The sequence below is a fragment of the Monodelphis domestica genome, chromosome 2 (assembly GCF_027887165.1).
Source record: "Monodelphis domestica isolate mMonDom1 chromosome 2, mMonDom1.pri, whole genome shotgun sequence".
NCBI classification, from domain to species: Eukaryota; Metazoa; Chordata; class Mammalia; order Didelphimorphia; family Didelphidae; genus Monodelphis; species Monodelphis domestica.
This window is the reverse complement of record NC_077228.1, coordinates 499,434,624-499,453,906: the sequence shown is the minus strand read 5'-3', so window position 1 is coordinate 499,453,906 and position 19,283 is coordinate 499,434,624. Positions and strand designations below refer to the sequence as shown.

The 19,283-nt window shown below is 40.8% G+C and overlaps 2 protein-coding genes across 2 annotated transcripts in view; one reads left to right on the top strand and one right to left on the bottom strand.

Moving 5' to 3' along the window:
- Nucleotides 1-718: 718 nt before the first annotated feature.
- Nucleotides 719-6,351, bottom strand: LOC100021011 (C-C motif chemokine 5). Its single transcript, XM_001373267.5, has 3 exons — nucleotides 6,107-6,351; nucleotides 3,191-3,302; nucleotides 719-1,435 (listed from the first exon to the last, which is right to left on the bottom strand). Exons 1-3 carry the CDS (start codon nucleotides 6,180-6,182, stop codon nucleotides 1,348-1,350), a joined length of 276 nt encoding a protein of 91 aa, XP_001373304.2. The 5' UTR covers nucleotides 6,183-6,351; the 3' UTR covers nucleotides 719-1,347.
- Nucleotides 6,352-18,357: 12,006 nt separating this feature from the next.
- Nucleotides 18,358-19,283, top strand: part of LOC103101444 (C-C motif chemokine 4-like) — an 11,514-nt gene continuing 10,588 nt past the window's right edge. Inside the window, exon 1 of the mRNA XM_007485503.3 lies at nucleotides 18,358-18,527. The gene's annotated coding sequence lies outside the window, so the exon portion shown is untranslated. The remainder of the gene's footprint in view (nucleotides 18,528-19,283) is intronic.

Genomic DNA, 19,283 nt, shown 5'->3' with positions numbered 1-19,283 from the left:
AAATAAAATTTTTCTCTCATTCCAGGTGAGAATTAAGTGAGATTACAAAGCATTCTGGGGAAGTGGAGCAAGGGCTTCTGGGGATTGAAGTCCTGGATTCAAGTCTATTTTTACATTTCAGAGTGAATACCATGCATTGATTTTAAGGCAGAAGAATAGTAAGGATTAGAAAATCAGAGTTAAGTGACTTCCCCAGGGCCACACAGCTAAGAAGTGCCTTCTCTAACTTTATTTTTAATTTTTTAAAACCTTTATCTTCTGTGTTAAATATCATGTATTGATTCTAAGGCAGAAGGATAGTAAGAACTGGGAAATCAAGGTTAAGTGACTTGCCTAGGGTCACACAGTAAGGAAGAGTCTAAGACCACATTTGAACCCAGGACCTCCCATCTCCAGGTCTGGCTCTCTATCCACTGGGCCACTTTAGCTACCTCCTCCTTCTCTAACTTTAAATGGCACTCATTTTTCCATGTGCTACCCCATTTCCATTGCCTTCTGGGAAAGTGCTTAGAGGTGTAGGAGAGAAATGTGTGTATCTCTGTATGTCTGTCTGTGTATGTTAATGTATGTGTATGTGTGTTTATGTATGTACATTTGGGTATATGTGTATGTGTATATATGTATCTGCCTATAGATGTGCATTTATGTGTATGTAGAAATATGTATATGGTGGGGTTTGAAGGAGAAGGACTGGATGAAATCAGAGGAGTCTATATTCAATTAGTTAATCATTCTGCCTTTATTAAATACTGTGCCAAGCACTGCAGAATCAAATACAAAAACACTGTTTGTGCCCCTCCGTTAGCTCCCGTAGAACCTGGAGGAAGACCACTAGAGATTCTCAGGTAAGTGGACACAAGACGCGGACAAGGAAAGTACAGGAGAGTTTGGGAGGGCAGGGAAAGCAACGATGGAGGAATCAGGGAAGGTTTTCCATCCGAGGTGGCCCTTGAGCTGAGCCTTGAAGGATGCTAGGAATTCCAAGAGTTGGGAGTGAGGATGGAGAGCATTCCAGGAGTGGAATGTGCCCAGGCAAACATGGCACAAGGAGAGAGATGGAAGGTGGAGAACAGGAGGCAGGAGACCTTCTTGGTCAGAGAAGAGTACAGGAGAAGGAGCAAGCCGTGCGATCATCCTGGAGGAATAGGCTGTGGCCAAGGTGGGAAGGGATTTTAATATGAAAAAAGAATTTGTAGTTTGATCCAGAAGCATCAGGGAGTTGATGAAGGTTTTTGAGCTGGACTGTGACATGGCCAAGCTTGGGCGTTTAGGAGTCTCAGTCTGGAAGCTGTGTGGAGGATGCTGTGAAGAGGAGAGGCTGGACGTCCAGGCCAACGGGCTTCTTCTCTAGCTCATCTCCAAGGAGTTGATGTAACTGCGTACCCATTTCTTCTCAGGGTTGGCACAGAGCTGACGGTTTTTACGGGTGATGAAGCTATGGGGTGTAAGAGGGAGAAAGTGAAATTGGGGTGGGTGACTGTGCCAACCCTTGCCTGGAAAGCTAGGACCTTGCCTTCTTTGTCTTGGACCTTTCCATATTTTCCACCATTTTGTGGGCTCAGTTCAGTCATTTTTCAATTTTTTAAGACTATTTGTGGCTCCATTTGGGGTTTTCTTGGCAGAGGTAGTGGAGTGGTTTGCCATTTCCTTCTCTAGTTCATTTGACAGATGAAGAAACTGAGGCAAACAAGGATAAGTGACTTGCTCAGGATCACACAGCAAGTAAGTGTTTGAGGCCAGATTTGAACTAGGGAAGGTGAGTCTTCCTGATTCCAGGACCACCACTGCATCACCTAGTTGCCACCCCTTTTGGGGGCCCACATTTATGTAAAAAAAATTGAGGTTTAGGATCCTTGTGGGGCCTTGGAGTCAGGGCTCTTGGGCTCTCTCCTTTAACCTATCACAATTTTTTAATACTATTTCAGGGAAGCTGCTTCCAATCTCTGGGCTTCATCTAACTCCATTTTAAACCTGAGAAGCCACTGATGTAGCTGGGTCTCAGTTTCCTCTTTTGTAAAAGGAAAAGGGGTTGGTAAATTGTACATATCCTTGACTCATCAAACTATTACTAGACCTGAGAAAGAGGAATAAGAGCCATATGAGTGAAGAGATTGGTAGCAGCTCTTTATGCAGTAGTCCCAGCATGCCCATCCACTGGGGAATGGCTGACCAAACCGTGGACGTGGGAATAGAATTGAATATTATTCTACGCTAATTAATGACCAAATGGATGGATGTACGAGGGGAACCATTTATACAGTGACAGCATCATAGTGAAAAACAACCTTGAAAGACTTTAGAACTCTGAACAATGCTATGAGAAATATGAGTTTAGGCGATTAAATATCAGACATGGCGCTCGTTTCCTGCCAGAGATATGACGAACTTCAGTTCAGAGAACATTCTCTATTTCCTAGCGTGGCTAATATGGGAGTTTGTTTTGTAAGACTGCTTATGATGAGCATTTTTTGAAAAAAATTAATTTTTTATTGCTGCAAGGGCAGTGGGAGAGTCACATTATAGATGTTTGTTCTATTTATTATTCTAAAAAATATTTTATTTTTTCTCAATTATGTGTAAAAGTAAATTTTAACATTAAAAAAATTCATGAGTTTCAAATTCTCTTCTTTCCTCCCCTCCCCATCCTTGAGGAGATAAGCAATTTAATGCAGATTATATATGTGGAGTCATGCGAAATGTCTATGATCTAGGTTCTAGTTCTAGTTGGGTGACCTCAAGCGAATCATTACTCATCTTTGGACTTCAGGTTCCTGACCTGAAAAATGATGGATTTGACCAAGTTGATTCCCCTCTCCAGCCCTAAAACCCTTACCTTCCATCTTGGAATAAGGTAAAAGAGCAGTAAGGGCTAGGCAATGAGGGTAAAGTGACTTGCCCAGGGTCATATAGCTGGGACGTATCTAAGGCTAGATTTGAACCCAGGACCTCCTGTTTCTAGGCCTGGCTTTCAATCCCCTGAGCCATCCAGCTGCCTTTGCCAAATTGATTTTAAATGTGTCTTCAATTGGGTGTGTGTGGGGGTAGGAGCCCCCATCTGCCCTACAATCATGGGCCAGGGGAAATGAATGAGTGAGCTCCTTTGAGGTAAAAATCTGGTTCCGGGAGAAGTGGGTTTTTTCCATTTCCCTTCCTTTCCCTAACCAAACCCAATGGAAGACCCAAGACTTACACCACACCCAGGTTGCCACATCTGCTGCTGGTGTAGAAGTATTCTCTGATATGGACCAGAGGAGGTGGCCGAGTAGAGAAGGTGAAACAGCAGGGTGTGGTGTCTGAGGCATCTGGAAGAGTAGAAAAGGAGACTGGTAAGAGGACGAGGAGAGGAATTCTCCCTCCCTCACTCCCTCCATCCCCTCTCAAAACAGACCCAAAATGAACAAAACCCAACAGATCTCTGGTTCTCCTCCTTTCCCTGTCTGAGAGCCCCTCAGATTTCTCTGCTTAGAGTTAGAAGCAAACTTAGAGATTATCTACATCTTTAACCTTTTTAGCATCATGGACATCTTTGGCAGCCTGGAGAAGCTAATGGATACCTTTTCAGAAAAATGGATTTAAATGCATCATATAAAACATGGGATTACAAAGAAAACCAGTTCTATGGAAATGCAACTGACAAAATATTTGAAAATAAAACAAAGATGGCAGACTTCTCTCCTTCTATATAGGAGTAATGACTTTTACTGAGGGCAGCTAGGTACTTGTTAGCTATTGCTTGTATCCCAGCCCAATCTGAAGCTTCAGGGCCAGGGAGGCATCTTAGGAGGACTGGATAGAGTGCTGGACCTGGAGTTAGGAGTATTTGTATTCCTGAGTTCAAATTTGGCCTCAGACACTGGCTGGGTGACTTTGGGCAAGTCACTTCATTCTGCCTCAGTTTCCTGATCTGTAAAATGAGCTGGAGAAGGAAGTGGCAAGCCACTCTAAATATCTTTACTAAGAAAAACTCAAATGGTGTCATGAAGAGTTGGACATGATTGAAAATGGCTGAACAACAAATGACTTTTACAGGCTCTTTGGGTCATGAATTTAGAACTAGAAGGGACCTCAGATGCCACCTAGTCCAACCACATCTTTTTATAGGTGGGAAAACTGAGGAGGTTAAATTACTTGCCAATGTCACATGGCTAATAAGTAAAAGAGATAGGATTTGAACCCAGTTTTCTGATTCAGTCATGTAATCCCTCTGAGCCTCATTTTATTCACTGTAAATGAAAGAGGTTGGACTTAATGAACTCTGAGATCTCTCCACATTCTAGATTCTCTGTCCCTATTTTCAGGACACTATACTGCTTCTCCCTCTATACTTCCTGGTCACATGAAATCAGGGGATCTTAATGTGGGAGCCATGAACCAAAAAGCAACCCCCCCTTCTAAAATTGGACAGCTGCATTTGAATAGAATTGATCTTCTTTGCATTCCCATGTTTTATTTTATTAATCTGAAAACAATTCTGCAAAAGGATCCATAGGTTCTAGCAGACTGTCCAAGAATCCATTTCACAAAAAAGTGTCTTAATTCTCACAAACTTTGTGCCAACTTTTTACCATCCCACTTCTGCCATATAATGGCCTGAAGTGGAAAGCTGCCAGGATAATCCCTCCTTCTTGTTGTTTCAAAAACAGAGGTCCAAAGGGGGAACCTCTTAAAAGGGAAGGAATGAATCAAGGGTCCTCCATCCCTGCCTTGGGCACTCTGGTGGGCTCTAGATGGATCTAGCTTAGAACCTTAAGCAAATCAAAGCTTCAGTGTTAGAAGGAAGGGTCTTAGAGTTGATCAGTACTTCAATACTTTTAGAATGGGTAGTTTTGATTAGTATCCTGCCATTCTTTCTACTGATTCAGACAACAAATATTCTTTTTTTTTTAAACCCTTACTTTCTGTCTTGGAATCAATACTGTGTATTGGTTCCAAGGTAGAAGAGCGGTAAGGGCTAGGCAATGGGCGTTAAGTGACTTGCCCAGGGTCATACACCTAGGAAGGGGCTGAGGTCAGATTTGAACCCAGAACCTCCCATCTCTAGGCCTGGTTCTCAATCCACTGAGCTACCCCCCCCTCCCAGGCAACAAATATTCTATAACTCATCTTTTGTCTTTGAGGATTTCTAGGGCTCAAAGTCTTCATCTTTCCATAGATGACTTACTTGTATTTTTATATTGTATTATGCATTATATAATACTGTATTTTTTACTGGCCTCAAAGGTCAGGAAGAGCTGAATTCAAGTCCCACCTCTGACATATACTGGCTGTTATGATGCTCTCCATGTTCCAGGCAGCTCTCTCAGACTGTTTCAGACAAGGTGAGGAGCTTGAAAAATTGAGGATTGTGGAACAAATCTACTGACACAAAGAAATACGCTGCATTCCCTGGTGGAGTCAAGAAAAGACCTCAGTTTTCCTCATTCCAATCCAAAGATTTGCCCCTGCTTTTTAAAACATTTAATCAGACTTGTGATTCTGTTCTTGTAGGAAGCTGCATTTCACCTTCTCTGAAACAATCGGAGACAGCTGTTGAGGACACTGAGAAGTTCATTGAATCAGAGGATCAGAGGACTGGAAGAGACCTGAGGACCTGCATTACCCAGAACACTGAGAGTTGAAGACCCTTGGTCACTAAGGGTTACTAAGCCGGCAAGAATCAATCAACTGGCTGATCAACAAATGTTTATCAAGAAATTATTAAAGCAGGGGCAGCTGGGTGGCTCAGTGGATGGAGAGCCAGGACTAGAGATGGGAGGTCCTGGGTTCAAATGTGGCCTCAGCTCCTTCCTTGCTGTGTGACCCTGAGCAAGTCACTTAACCCTCATTGCCTAGCCCTTACCACTCTTCTGCCTTGGAGCCAATACATGGCATTGACTCTAAGACAGAAGGTAAGGGTTTAAAAAAAAAAGAAATTATTAAAGCCCTTCAGATACAAAGAAAAAAGCAAAAATGGTCCCTGCCCAAGTCCTCCTGGTTTTGATGCTGGCTCTCTAGCCATCCTGCAATATTCCTCTCAGGAACTATATATGAAGCTGACATAACATGAGCCCAGATTGGCAGAGGAGAGGAGAGGAGCTCTGGGAGAGCAGAGAAGGTACCAACTTACATGGGGAGGAGGATGCCAGGCAGTAGAGAGTGCCAAGGACAAGGAAGATGGAGATCTCAACAGCAGAGGCTCGCATGATGCTCCTGAGTCCCTGGAGGAGAAGAAATCAGCTTGAGAGACTTTCTGCTTGGCTGTTTTCTGGTTCCCCAACCTGGGGTGCATCCCCTCACTTTAAAGGGATTTGGGGGTGGGGGAGTGTGAGGTCCCCGAAGGAGGAGTTTCTAGAGCCTTCAGGGATTGGTTCAAGTCATGAGGTAACCACAAACAAACAGAGAAAGAAAACTGAAATAGCCACAGGAAATGTGTTTATGAGCGAGCAGGACAGCCTCAGAGAAAGGCTTGTTCAATACTCATGACTCTTCCTTTTCTTTCCTCTGATTGTGAATGAGTCATCCCTGAACATGGCTTCCAAATGGTTCTTGGTGAGTCTCCTGGAGCTGAGGAGGCTAAAAGAGTGGGAGATGGGAAAGTCCTCTTGACAGGCGTGGGAGTTAAAGCACTCAGGACACATATTGGTGCCATCCTCCAATGTAGGGATGAGGAAATTGAAGCTTAGTTCAAGTTGATTTCTCCACAGCCATACAACTAACAGATGTCAAAATCAGGATTGGAACCCAGATTTTCCTCAGCTCCACACTTTTGATCCTTTCCAATATGCTATATTCTCTCCTAGGCAGTCTTGGAGTTCATAGGATCACAGATTTAGGTCTGGAAGGGACTTTAGAAGCCCCCAGGTTAAATCTTTCCCCCTTTTGAAGGTGAAGAAACCGAGTCACAGAGAAATAATTTGTACAGTGTTCCACAACTAATACGTGTTTGAAGTGGAATTTGAACCCGGGTCCTCCTAAGACAAAGTTCAATGCCTGACCAACTAGACCTGTAGGAATGGTACATTTGTTGTTCAATCATTTTTCAGTTGTATCCAACTCTTCATGATTCCATTTGGGGTTTTCTTGGCAAAGATGTTAGAGAGAATTGTCATTCCTTCTCCAAGTCATTTAACAGATAAAGAAACTGAGGCAAACAGGGTTAAGCAACTTGCCAGGATCACATAGCTAGTAAGCATCTGAAGCCAGATTTGAACTCAGGAAGATGAGTTTTCCTGACTCCAGGACACTCTGAAGCCAGATTTGAACTCAGGAAGATGAGTCTTCCTGACTCCAGGACACTCTAACCATTATGGCACCACACAGCTGCCCCAAGAAAGGTACATGGCTTGAGGCAATTTGTTCCTGAGTACTTCTTTCTTCTTTGCCTTCTCCCCATTCCTCTTAGTTTCTTTCTTTCTTTTTTTTTAAAGAAAAACTCCCTTTTGGCTCCTTCCTATTTCTCTCAGAGGGAATTCTCTGTCCTTTTTACTTCAGGACACAGACTTTTCCCAAAGAAGAATCACAAATCTGGATTGGAAAGGCAGAGTTGCAAAGTGGATAGAGAGATGACTACAATACTAGGACACTCTAAGATTAAGCTCCACTTCTGCCACATCCTTGTCCTGTCATCTTGTGTAAGTGGCATCAATCCCAAAGGGCACTAGGAAACTCTTTAAGATGACAGTTGGAGAGGGGGCAGCTGGGTGGCTCAGTGGATTGAGAACCAGGTCTAGAGACAAGAGATCCTAGGTTCAAATGCGGCCTCAGACACTCCCTAGCTGTGTGACCCTGGGCAAGTCACTTGACCCCCATTACCCCCTTACCACTCTTCTGCCTTGGAACCAATACATAGTATTAATTTGAAGACGAAAGGTAAGGGTTAAAAAAAAAGATGATAGTTGGAGAGAAGACACTGATCTGTTTTGGAGTTCTCTATGCTGATGAAATCCTAGGTCTAACTGACCCCTATTCCTTAATTCAGATGAACTAGTAGGAAGCTTAGTCTGGATTGGCGATATTTGAAATATCAAATAATATTAACAATAAAGCCGTTCTATTGCTTTCAAGTACAAATTGTAATTTAAACTAGACCAACTCTGAGCCACTTAGAGAAGTCTTAGGAAACAGAAGAGATAAGAATGCTTCAATTTAATTAAATTGCAATTAATATATTGATTTTTTGGTGCATGGAATACTCTAAAACAGTTTATTCTTTTAAATATTTTTCCTGAAATTCTGTTTATATATATATATATATATATATATATATATATATATATATATATATAAAGTTCATTTGCTTGGCAAATCCTTTCCTCCTAGAGAGTAGATTGCAAAGGTCCAGCTCTGGTAAAATGATTCAAATTCTGCAAGAACAGGATCTAAACACATTAGATTTCCTAATGCTCTTTAGAAAGGAGAAGGGTCTTTTTTCCCCTTTTTTGCAGAACTAGAACCATAAATCCTAGCTCTGCGTTTTTGATTTGGTTAATCTAAATCCACTCATTCCATTCTAAACAGGCAATCCTACCCCCTATCTCTTCTGATCTCTTTTTCTTTCTTTAATTAGTCCAGAAGCCATTAATTAGCTGTTGCTTTCTAGGTATCCAGGATAGCTTTGAAACCTCCTTACTGTTATCCTTTTCGGTTTCTATTTCCTTTCTCAGTTTCATTCTTCCTGGAGAAGAGGAAGAATGTGCTGGGGATTCCTAGTGTGACTAAGTCTGTCATGCAGGCTGCTATTCTGGGTCACCCATGAATGATGTGAAGCAGCATGGAACTATGGGGAAATTCTGGAATGAAAATCAGAGTATCTGGGTTCAAATTCTAGATCTGATGCTAAGTGATGTCAGCAAAGTTAATTTACCTCTGGGGACCTCAGTTTTTTATCTGGAAAAAAGTTTCTTCTTTGTAAAATGAGAGTTGCACCAGGGAATGATAAGATCTCTCTATCTTTAAATCTAGAATTCCTTGACGCAGCCCTTAACCCTTGGAAGCTAGGTGGTGCAATGGATAGAGCTGCAGGCCTGGGGTCAGGTAGACTCATCTTCCTGGGTTCAAATCTGGTCTCTGATACTTACTAGTTGTGTGACCCTGGGAAGGTCACTTAGCCCTGCTTGCCTCACTTTCCTCATCTGTCAAATGAACCAGAGAAGAAAATGGCAAATCACTGCTGTATGTTTGCCAAGAAAACCCCAAATGGGGTTATGAAGAGTCAGAAATGACTGACCCCCCCCCCCCAAAGAACAGTGAACAAACTATAGATAACAGAGATGAGAAGAGACCTAAGGCAGACACATGCAACATACCTTTTGAAATCCATTTTCCTACTTTTCAAAACTCTGTGCAAAAACGTAAGTGCAAAAGTAGGTGAGAGAGTATCCGATTATTGTATTTGTGTGAGCATGACTTTTCAAGCGTAGGAGAATTTGTGGGAGAAATGGAGGTAGCAAGAAACAGGGGAAAGACCAACAAATTTGGAACTGAGGATCTGAGTTCAAACCCCAGCTTTGCAACTTACTCAATGACACTGGGAAAATCAGCTGGTTCATCTGGCAGGATAAATTAAGTGTCTGTGAGTGGTGTTAGGGCTTTGGAAGAGGGAGCAGTGAGGATGGGATGGGATAGTCCAGGACGACTTTCATGGAGCAGGAGAGATTTGAGCTAAGCTTTGAAGAAGGGAATTTTTGTTTGAGGAAAAGGAAGAAGGGCATTTCATTACGAGTAACATAGGAGCAGGTAAAGATGGATGGAGGAAATATATGGAGAGAAGACAGGGATCCCTTAAAGTACCTTGTTTGGGTAACCTATGCTGAAGCCAGGGGCAGCTGAAGGACATCCAAAACGGATGGGAAAGAATTTCAGGAGGGCTTTGGATGAGACAGAAAAAGGACTGAATTAATCACCCTGAGCATCGCCATCCTGTATGTAGCCTGTCTGTTCTTTTGAGCAATACGGAATGGAAAAGAGAGAATAGAAGATGGGAAAAGGAGCAGAGGGGAGGGCTGAACCCACTCAGAACCACAACAGAGAACAAGCCACCCAAACCATGGCAGTTTTATTCACCAAAATATTTAAAAGAGGTAGTAAGGGCAGAAATGGAGGGTGTGAAATCTGGGACTAGGCAGGAAGATATTCTGCTGCTTGGGAAACCATGTTCTATGCATTTCTATACTGGGGAACCATTCCCAATTACATACCCTGACAACTGCTGGCTCCTTTAAAGTGCTGAATAGAAAATGAAAGACAGTGTTCTCTCGGAGGGGACAGGCTCCATTTTGGCTAGATGTCTGGTCCCCCCAAACCCTCAAAACCCAGGGCAAGCTTTACTCCTCCCTTGTTTCCTGCACCTTCATAGCATATTGTTATGTGTACGTGGTGGTGGCGAGAATGGGAGGTGAGTAAACAAAACCATTGCAGGTCATGGGCTCTGGGAGTCTAAACCCAAGCTCAAATGCTCTGTGTGGTACCTCTCAAGGACCCCTCTTACGCTGTTATAGAGAGCAGAGGTCAGAAGAGATTGCCACCTCACCCCGCCTCTTCCCCTCCAATCCCCCTCTGCTAAGACAATCTGGCTTTTATGAAACCCCCAAGTTACCCTTGTCCCATGGGGAAAAGAGGGGTAGAGGGAGTCAAGTCTTAAGTACACTTTTTTGGTACTTAAGACTTGGTACTTTTTGGTTTCTCTTATGGTATTTAGATCTCTTTCAGGTATCTTAACATCAGGCTACAATCTCTTTCCCCAAGTCCCTTGTTTCCAGTCTGTTGAGAGTAACCAGTCTGTTGTTTCTCTTTGGTTACATTCCCACAAGTAGACACATGTTGTTTAATTCAATGGAAATTCCCATTTGTGGGTTTTTTCCTGGAGAAATTGTTCAGAGAGAGAGACAGAGAGAGGCAGAGAGAGAGAGAGAGACAGAGAGAGAGAGACAGAGATGGAGAGAGAGACAGAGAAAGAGAGAGAGAGAGAGACAGACAGAGAGAGAGACAGACAGAGAGAAAGAGAGAGAGAGAGAGAGAGAGAGAGACAGACAGACAGACAGACAGAGAGAAAGAGAGAGAGAGACAGACAGAGAGAAAGAGAGAGAGAGACAGAGAGAGAGAGACAGAGAGAGAGAGACAGAGAGAGAGACACAGAGAGAGACACACACACACACAGAGAGAGAGAGAGAGAGAGAGAGAGAGAGAGAGAGAGAGAGAGAGAGAGAGAGAGAGACTGTGTGGTGGCCATAAGAGAGCATTGTCTCCTTTGTCCTGAATAAAGATGTGTTCTTTGGTGGTCCTGTGTTTTTCCAGGTTGACACCTATGACCCTCAATTCACCAGTTCTTATTTTGTCTCTTCTGACTGCTCTCTCTGCTAGTCCCCATTTCCTCAATCCTCATTTCCCAACACATTTCCACTCCCACTTGGTTAATCACCATTGTAACAGCCCCCACCTCACCACCCCCTTTCTCATGGACCCCAATGCTTATTCTTCTCTGCTTCTATGTATATTCCTCACTACATAGTCTTTTTCCCTAACCAGGAGCCAACTAGAGTGATGTTAGGAAACCAAAATCACATCCAGAGAAAGTGAAACTAAATTCAATCCAGTCTCCTAAATTGGAACAAAGGCTGGGATTTCCCCAATCATCACAGGATTTGTGGAGAGGAACACAGACAACTCAGAAATTCAGGGGATGAATAAGGAATTTCCCTGATGACCACAAATAAACGAGTAAAGATGGCATGGGTGCTCCACCCTTCTAAGATCTGTGTGACAACTTGTTTTTAAAAGTTTATTTATTTAATTAGTTAATTTAGAATATTTTTCCATGGTTCCATAAATCATGTTATTCTCCCCCACTCTCACCCCATAGCCAACAAGCAGTTCTACTGGGTTTTACATGTGTCATTGATCAAGACCTATTTCCATGTTGTTGATATTTGCACTAAGGTGATTGTTTAGAGTCTACATCCCCAATCATATCCCCATCAACCCATGTGATCTATCAAGCAGTTGTTTTTCTTCTGTGTTTCCGCTCCCACAATTCTTCCTCTGAATGTGGACAGCATTCTTTCTCATAAGTGTGTGACAACTTTTTCAACCCCAGGCCTTTCCCCTCCTCACCTGCCCTTGCCAGTTCCAATGTTAACCTCAGGCTACCCCCTACCCACAGTTACCCATCCTTGAGGACATTCATTTCACCCTACATCTGAGTAGAAGAGGGGAGAGGCAAACATCCTGCTGTCATCTCTTTCTCTGGCTTCTCACCTTCACCACACGGTGCAGATATTTGCTATCTGCTGCCATAGAGACCACAGCTTGCATGTCTGGTGACCAGATCTGCTTGTGAAGCTTGCCCCTAAGTTGCTGATGTGGTCTACCACAAGGGACCTTGGGGGATGGGAGGGCTATAAGGTGATTTATCAGATGAGCCCAGATGGTTCTGTTATGGACTCCTTATAGAAAACTTGAGTCTTCTCTTGCTTCAGGTCATTTCAAAACATAGCCTTAGTAGCAAAATTTTGAAGTTTAATTTTGGTACCTTCCTTTTTGCATTCCCTTTCATCCTCCTGATATTTCTTTCCTCTCTCCCACTTCTACTAAGAAGACCAGAGTCTAGCATTATCTATTTACCTTCAGAATGCCTTCTAGCTTTCTAAACCATCATACATACTAAGCTGTCATACTGTCCCTCCCCTCTTCTGGTCTATCTTTCCCTTAAGGGTGTTGCCCAACACAATTTTGCTTTCCTTCTATAACCTGTGTCTACTTCATTGCCTCTTCTGAATTTGTATTTGCCTCTGGGTTTAGGGCGATGATGATTCAAGGTGAAAGTGAGACTGGGAACTTTGTACTCTGTCCCCTCACTTGCTGGCACAATTGGGGGTGCCCAATTGGCAAAAAGCATCATGGGACATGGAAACAAGGGATGAGGTCTAGATATGGGATCCTGAATGAGCTGTCTCAATTTCCTTCCAGTGCCCCTGAGGTTGGAATTTCCTTGTAGCCATGGGCATACAGACTGCTGCTGTGATTAGAATGACTTTGGGAGTGGGACCAGGAAGCCTCTGAGGTTCACCTGGGAATGCTGGAGGTTTTGGGAGATGGTTGGAAGTAGATGCTTCTATATGGAAGCATTTACCTTTCATTTTCATTAATTTTCTATATATTCAGTAGTCTTGAGTGTCCTGTGACCCTGGGTCTAGTCTTGGTTAAAGATGTTTTGAACTAACCATCCTTCTGGTTGGTATCCTTTGCACTCAAAGAGGACCAAAATGCCATCATTGGGTGTTGTCTTTTGATTTGAGCTTGGATTGGATTTAAGTGAGGCAGAGTTGCATAAAGTCATCAGTCTCACTCTCTCTTCCAGAGTCATCTAAGTCCAGTAGTAAGACAAAAATTAAGACCGGAGATGACCCAGAATGCAAAGGATGATCTTGGCTTTTTTGACATCTGACCAAACTCAGTGCTCCACAGCACCTGCTTTGGCTGCTTTCATGAGAACAAATCATTCTCATGTGCCTTTTCTGCCTGTCCTCCTGCCTTTCCTGGCAACACTTTGCTATGGATTCCTGCTCTTTCCTTCCCTCCAAACCCATGGGAATTATTCCGACTGGAATCTCATCCCCTGCCTACTTCTCCCTATTTTCTCACATACCAGCTTAAGGGTCTGATAAATCAATTTCTCATACTGGTATGAAGGAGAACAAGGGGGCTCTCTCCCCAACCCAGTAGCACAGGATATAGAATTTAGAATGGAGGAGGCTGGGCTAATTCATTAAAAAATGAACTGGATGCTTTCGGGAACTGCACATTTGACATGAGTTAAGAGTACTACAAAGCAGACGAAATTGCTAAAGCTATCCTAGACTACCTTAAGAGACACAGTGTCCAGGTCTCAGAAGTCTAACTATATATTCAGCTATATTCAGACAGCATCTAGGTTACTGTATTATTTCGAGACAGCACATTAATGGGAGGATATTGATAAGCTAGAGAGTGTCCAGAGGAAGGCAGACATTCTCAGAGGACTAAGGATTGCCATGTAGGGCTCAAGTAAAAAAATTAGGAATATTCATCTTGGAAAAGATTACATTAAAAGAGAAAATCAAGTTTTAGAAAGACTATTTGGAAGAAGAATAAAGGAGTTCTGATTAGCTCTAGAGGAGGAGCCAAGAGCAATTCAGTCATTAAGTAATTATGAAACAGGCACTGTGCTAATTGGCAAGTAGGTATTGCAATATTTTTTGACATAGCCAAGAACTGAAAACAACAAATCAGTTAGGGAAGGCAGAACAAATCAGGGTATGGGACTATGATGGAATGTTGCTGATGTTTAGCCATTTCAGTTGTATCTGACTCTTTAGTGACTCCCTCTTAGCAAAGATCAGTGGTTTGCCATTTTGCCATTTCCTTCTCCAGCTCACTTTATGAGGACATTGATATAAAAAGGGTTAAGTGACTTGTTCAGGGTCATCCAGCTAGTAAGGATCTGAGGCCAGATTTGAACTCAGGAAGATGAGTCTTTCTGTCTCCAAGCCACTCACTCTTCACTGTGTCACCTCTATGATGGAATAGTGTCCTGCTATAAAAAAATGATAGAAGTATTCAGAGAAATCTCTGATGTCTTTTATGAAGTGATACAAAGTGAAGTGTAAAGGACCAGGAGAATGACTGATTCTAAAACTATGGGGGAAAACAATTGTGAAAGACTTGAGGACTGATCAAGCCAACAACCAATTAGAACTTCAGAAGAATAAAGATGAATGATGGTTCCTGCCTTTGGCAGAAAAGTGAGGGACTAAATGGGCAGAATGAGGCATGTTGTTTCAGGCATTTGTTATAAGGAAAGGCTTTGTGTGTATGTGTGAAACTTATATGATATATGCATTTGAAAAGGAAGGAAAATGTGGAAATGAATTATTAAATACAAAAAAGAGAAAAAGGAAGTTCATAAAATGTTCCAAAATGGCAACACGGTAAACATAGAAAAGATTAGTTTTCAGATGGAATTCGCTCTCTCTCTCTTTTAAAGTTAGTTAAAAAGCATTTACTATATGCCAGGCTAGAGCATCTAGGTGGCACAGGCAATATGGGATCAGAATCAGGAAGACTCCTCTTTGTGAGTTCAAAACTGGCTTCAGACACTTACTAGCTATGTGACCTTAGGCAAATCACTTAACTCTGCCTCAATTTCCTCATCTGTAAAAATGATCTGGATAAGGAAGTGCACACCACACCAGTATCTCTGCCAAGAAAACCCCAACTGCATTCATGAAGAGTCAGACATGATTAAATCATCTGAACAATAATGGTGTGCCAGAAACTGTAAAAAGAGCTGAAAAGGGGGCAGCTGGGTGGCTCAGTGGATTGAGAGCCAGGTCTAGAGACAGGAGGTCCTAGGTTCAAATCTGGCCTTAGACACTTCCCAGCTGTGTGACCCTGGGCAAGTCACTTGACCCCCATTGTCTAGCCCTTACCACTCTTCTGCCTTAGAGCCAATACACAGTATTGACTCCAAGATGGAAGGTAAGGGTTTAAAAAAAATAAAAATAAAAAAGAGCTGAAAACATAAAGAAAGAAAAACAAACAAACCAACCAGTCTTTTCTCTCAAAGAGGTGGTGTTCTGTTGGGAAGATGGACATGAAAATAAAGAGGTACCTACAAGAGTATTTACAGAGATGGTGGAAGGTGATTTCAGAAGAGAGGTGTTAGAACTGGTTCTTTGTTCAGGAAAATGTTCATGTTTGATAAAGTTACAATAATGAAAAAGTGTTAAAAAATTATAGTTAGAAGGTTAGAGTCTTAGATGTCCTGTAAAGCCCCTTTCAACTCTTATTAGATAATCTGCCATGTTACATTTAATCTCCTTTTCTAGCAGTAGGACCAGTTTTGTCCCAAGTCAGACACATTTCTTTTATAGACTTTCCTTGGGACCTGCTTATCTTCCATGGTTGGCTGAGCTGGGGAACAGTCTGTGATTTTAGAATAGAAATTCTCCAGAGCCTACACACTGGTTCCATTTCTTAGCAGAGATGAGAGGGATCTGCTAATGAGTTAGTTGAATGACCTGGTCTTCCCGTAGGCATCTGGCTGCTTCCCAAGCTAGGTAGAATTCTTAGAATAGAAACTAGAAATCTTGGAGTTATAAGCTTTGTAGAACTCTGAGGGCTATTGGTAATCCCATGCACTCTGGAGCTTTTCAAATTCATATCACTTTTTTAGGAGAGTGATGACTTCTAGTTGTTTCTCAAATGAGGTCTGGTCAGTGGTCTTGATCACCTTGTAAAGTAAAATATGAAGGTTTGGGGACGTTGTGTTGTGAGAAAAGGGCAATCAGTGCATTTGCTTTAAAAATATTGCCTTTCTGGGCAGCTGGGAGGCTAGAGAGATAGCCCTGGAGATGGGAGGTCCTGGGCTCAAATCTGACCTCAGGCACCACCTAGCTATATGACCGTGGGCAAGTCACAATCCCAGTTACCTAGTTCTTATTGCTTTTCTATTTTGGAACCAATACTTAGTATTGATTCTAAGACAGAATGTAAGGGTTTAAATTTAAAAAAAAAATTAACTGGTTGGCAGAGACTCAGAAGCTTGGATTTTGGCTGGAGGAGTTCTTTTCTATAAGAGTAAGCTCACAGATCTTTTTGGGACTTCTTTTGTGCCTTTCCCAGTTCAGAAAACAGATTGTATGCAGTAGAGTACACCTGATCAAAGAGGGAGAGATCTATGCCTTTTCCTCCACCAGAAATTAGGGCAGACACACATAGAAATTGGCCATGTACCTATTGGTGGCTTGAATGGAAAGATCCTGGGAGAGAACTTTCCTAGGACTATGTTAAATAGTAATGGTGATATTGGACACACTTACTTTAGCTGTCATCTTACTGGAAAGACCTCTAGCTTTTCTCTATTACATGTCATGTTTCTTTTTTGGCTTTAGAGAGATATTACTTTATTAAGGAAGGATCTATTGATTTCTATCCTTTCTAGTTTTTGTTTGAAAGAAAAACAGGTATTGGATTTTGTCAAATTCTTTTCAGCATTGGTTGATATTGTATAGTTTTAAATCTTTTTATTAATAACATTATTATATTTATATTTATATATATAAATATATATATTTATATAATCTAGATATATATATGTATATATATATCTAGATTTGCCCAACCTTGCATTCTTGGCATGTATCCAACTTGGTTATAGTTTATAATCTTTCTATCTCTCTATTAAATCTTTCTAATATGTAGTACATATAGTATAATCTCTATATAGTATAGTCTTTGTATATATATTATAATCTTTCTAATATGTACTATATACAGTATAATCTATATATAGTATACTCTTCTATGTATATATATTATGATCTTTCTAATATGTAGTATATACAGTATAATCTATATATAGTATACTCTTCTATGTATATATATTATGATCTTTCTAATATGTAGTATATACAGTATCATCTATCTATAAAATATTCTTCTATGTATATATTATAATCTTTCTAATATATACTACATATAGTATAATCTATATATAGTATAGTCTTCTTTGTATATATATTATGATCTTTCTAATATGTAGTATATACAGTATCATCTATCTATAAAATATTCTTCTATGTATATATTATAATCTTTCTAATATATACTACATATAGTATAATCTATATATAGTATAGTCTTCTTTGTATATATATTATGATCTTTCTAATATGTAGTATATACAGTATCATCTATCTATAAAATATTCTTCTATGTATATATATTATGATCTTTCTAATATGTAGTATATACAGTATCATCTATCTATAAAATATTCTTCTATGTATATATTATAATCTTTCTAATATATACTACATATAGTATAATCTATATATAGTATAGTCTTCTTTGTATATATATTATGATCTTTCTAATATGTAGTATATACAGTATAATCTCTATATAGTATACTCTTCTTTATATATATTATAATATTTCTAATATGTTATAGCCTACTTGTAATATTTTATTGAATTTCTCATATCAGTATTTGTTTGGGATATTGATTTCTCTGTTTCTCTTTGATTTAGGCATGAGACTGTATTTGTGTCATGGAAAGAGATCATAAAGGTGCTTCTTTTTATATTTTTGTTGGAATATGTGGAATGTTTGAATTAATTGTTCTTTGAATGTTTTGTAGAATTTATTTGTAATTTCATCCGGTTTTGGAGTTTTTTTCTTTGGAAAATTTTACATTGGGCTGCTTTTCTCTGATGTGGGCTATGTAGCTTATTTCTTCTTTTGTTAAACTGGTTATTTTATATTTTTGTAGGTATAATGTGGGTCTAGCACATGTACAGACCACATCAGATCGCTAAAATAGTATCTCTACATGGAGAACACTGTGTGAACATTGTGTAATTGGTTCTGGCTGGTCTATCACGTGATTGAAGAGAGTTCCCTCCTCACTCCCACCAGCTCTTTACCCCAATCGTCAGCATTTTTAAAAAGGTCTGGCCAAGTCAGCGGCTGTCTCATTCCTACTGTTGCTGCATTTGTGAGGAAGTGAGGTAATTCCTTTATTCATAGTATTTTTACTTACAGTGAGAATTTGTGGTAAGAAGAAAGATCTCAAGACCTTCCCTCCTGCTTAATGTCATTTGGCCCCCCCAGAAATGGGCCTCGATCTTTTGTCTTTTTTTCTTTTCCTCTCTACATGCAGAGTGGAGTTTCCAGATCTGGGAATTACAAAGGCTGGAAGCGCAAGCCATAGGAATTAGGGGGTCTATCAGGTACGGCAGCCAGTCCAGCACTGAGGCGTTGAGACACCCAGAATGATCATCTGGAATGATCTTCATTATTCCAGCCCCCCAGCAAAATCCAGCATGGGTGCCAGCCATGGATATAAACTTGGTGGGACCAATGCTATGTAGGAACTAAGCTAAATTTTGAGCTCAATCTCTCCTCTCCCCACACAATCCCCAGAGACTGAATGGATGTAGGAGAGATTGTATCCCTGAAGTGTTACAGAAAATAGCTGTAGTTTATTCTGTTAATATCTTTGAAGTAAATATTCCTTTGTAAAAACCATCTGATGAGTTCTTGTCACTGGCCTCTTAAAATTAATAGGACAATGGGGGCTTGACCAATGGAAGAGAAAACATACCTATAAATCCCACTCAAGGTGCACGAAAAGCCTGAGAGGGAAACAAAACAGGCCTGGCCCTGAGAGAACCATGTTTTAAAATTATTTATCCATCTTCTCTGAATGATCAGTTTTGTTAGTATATATTTGGACAAAATAGTTTCTGATAATTTCCTTTATT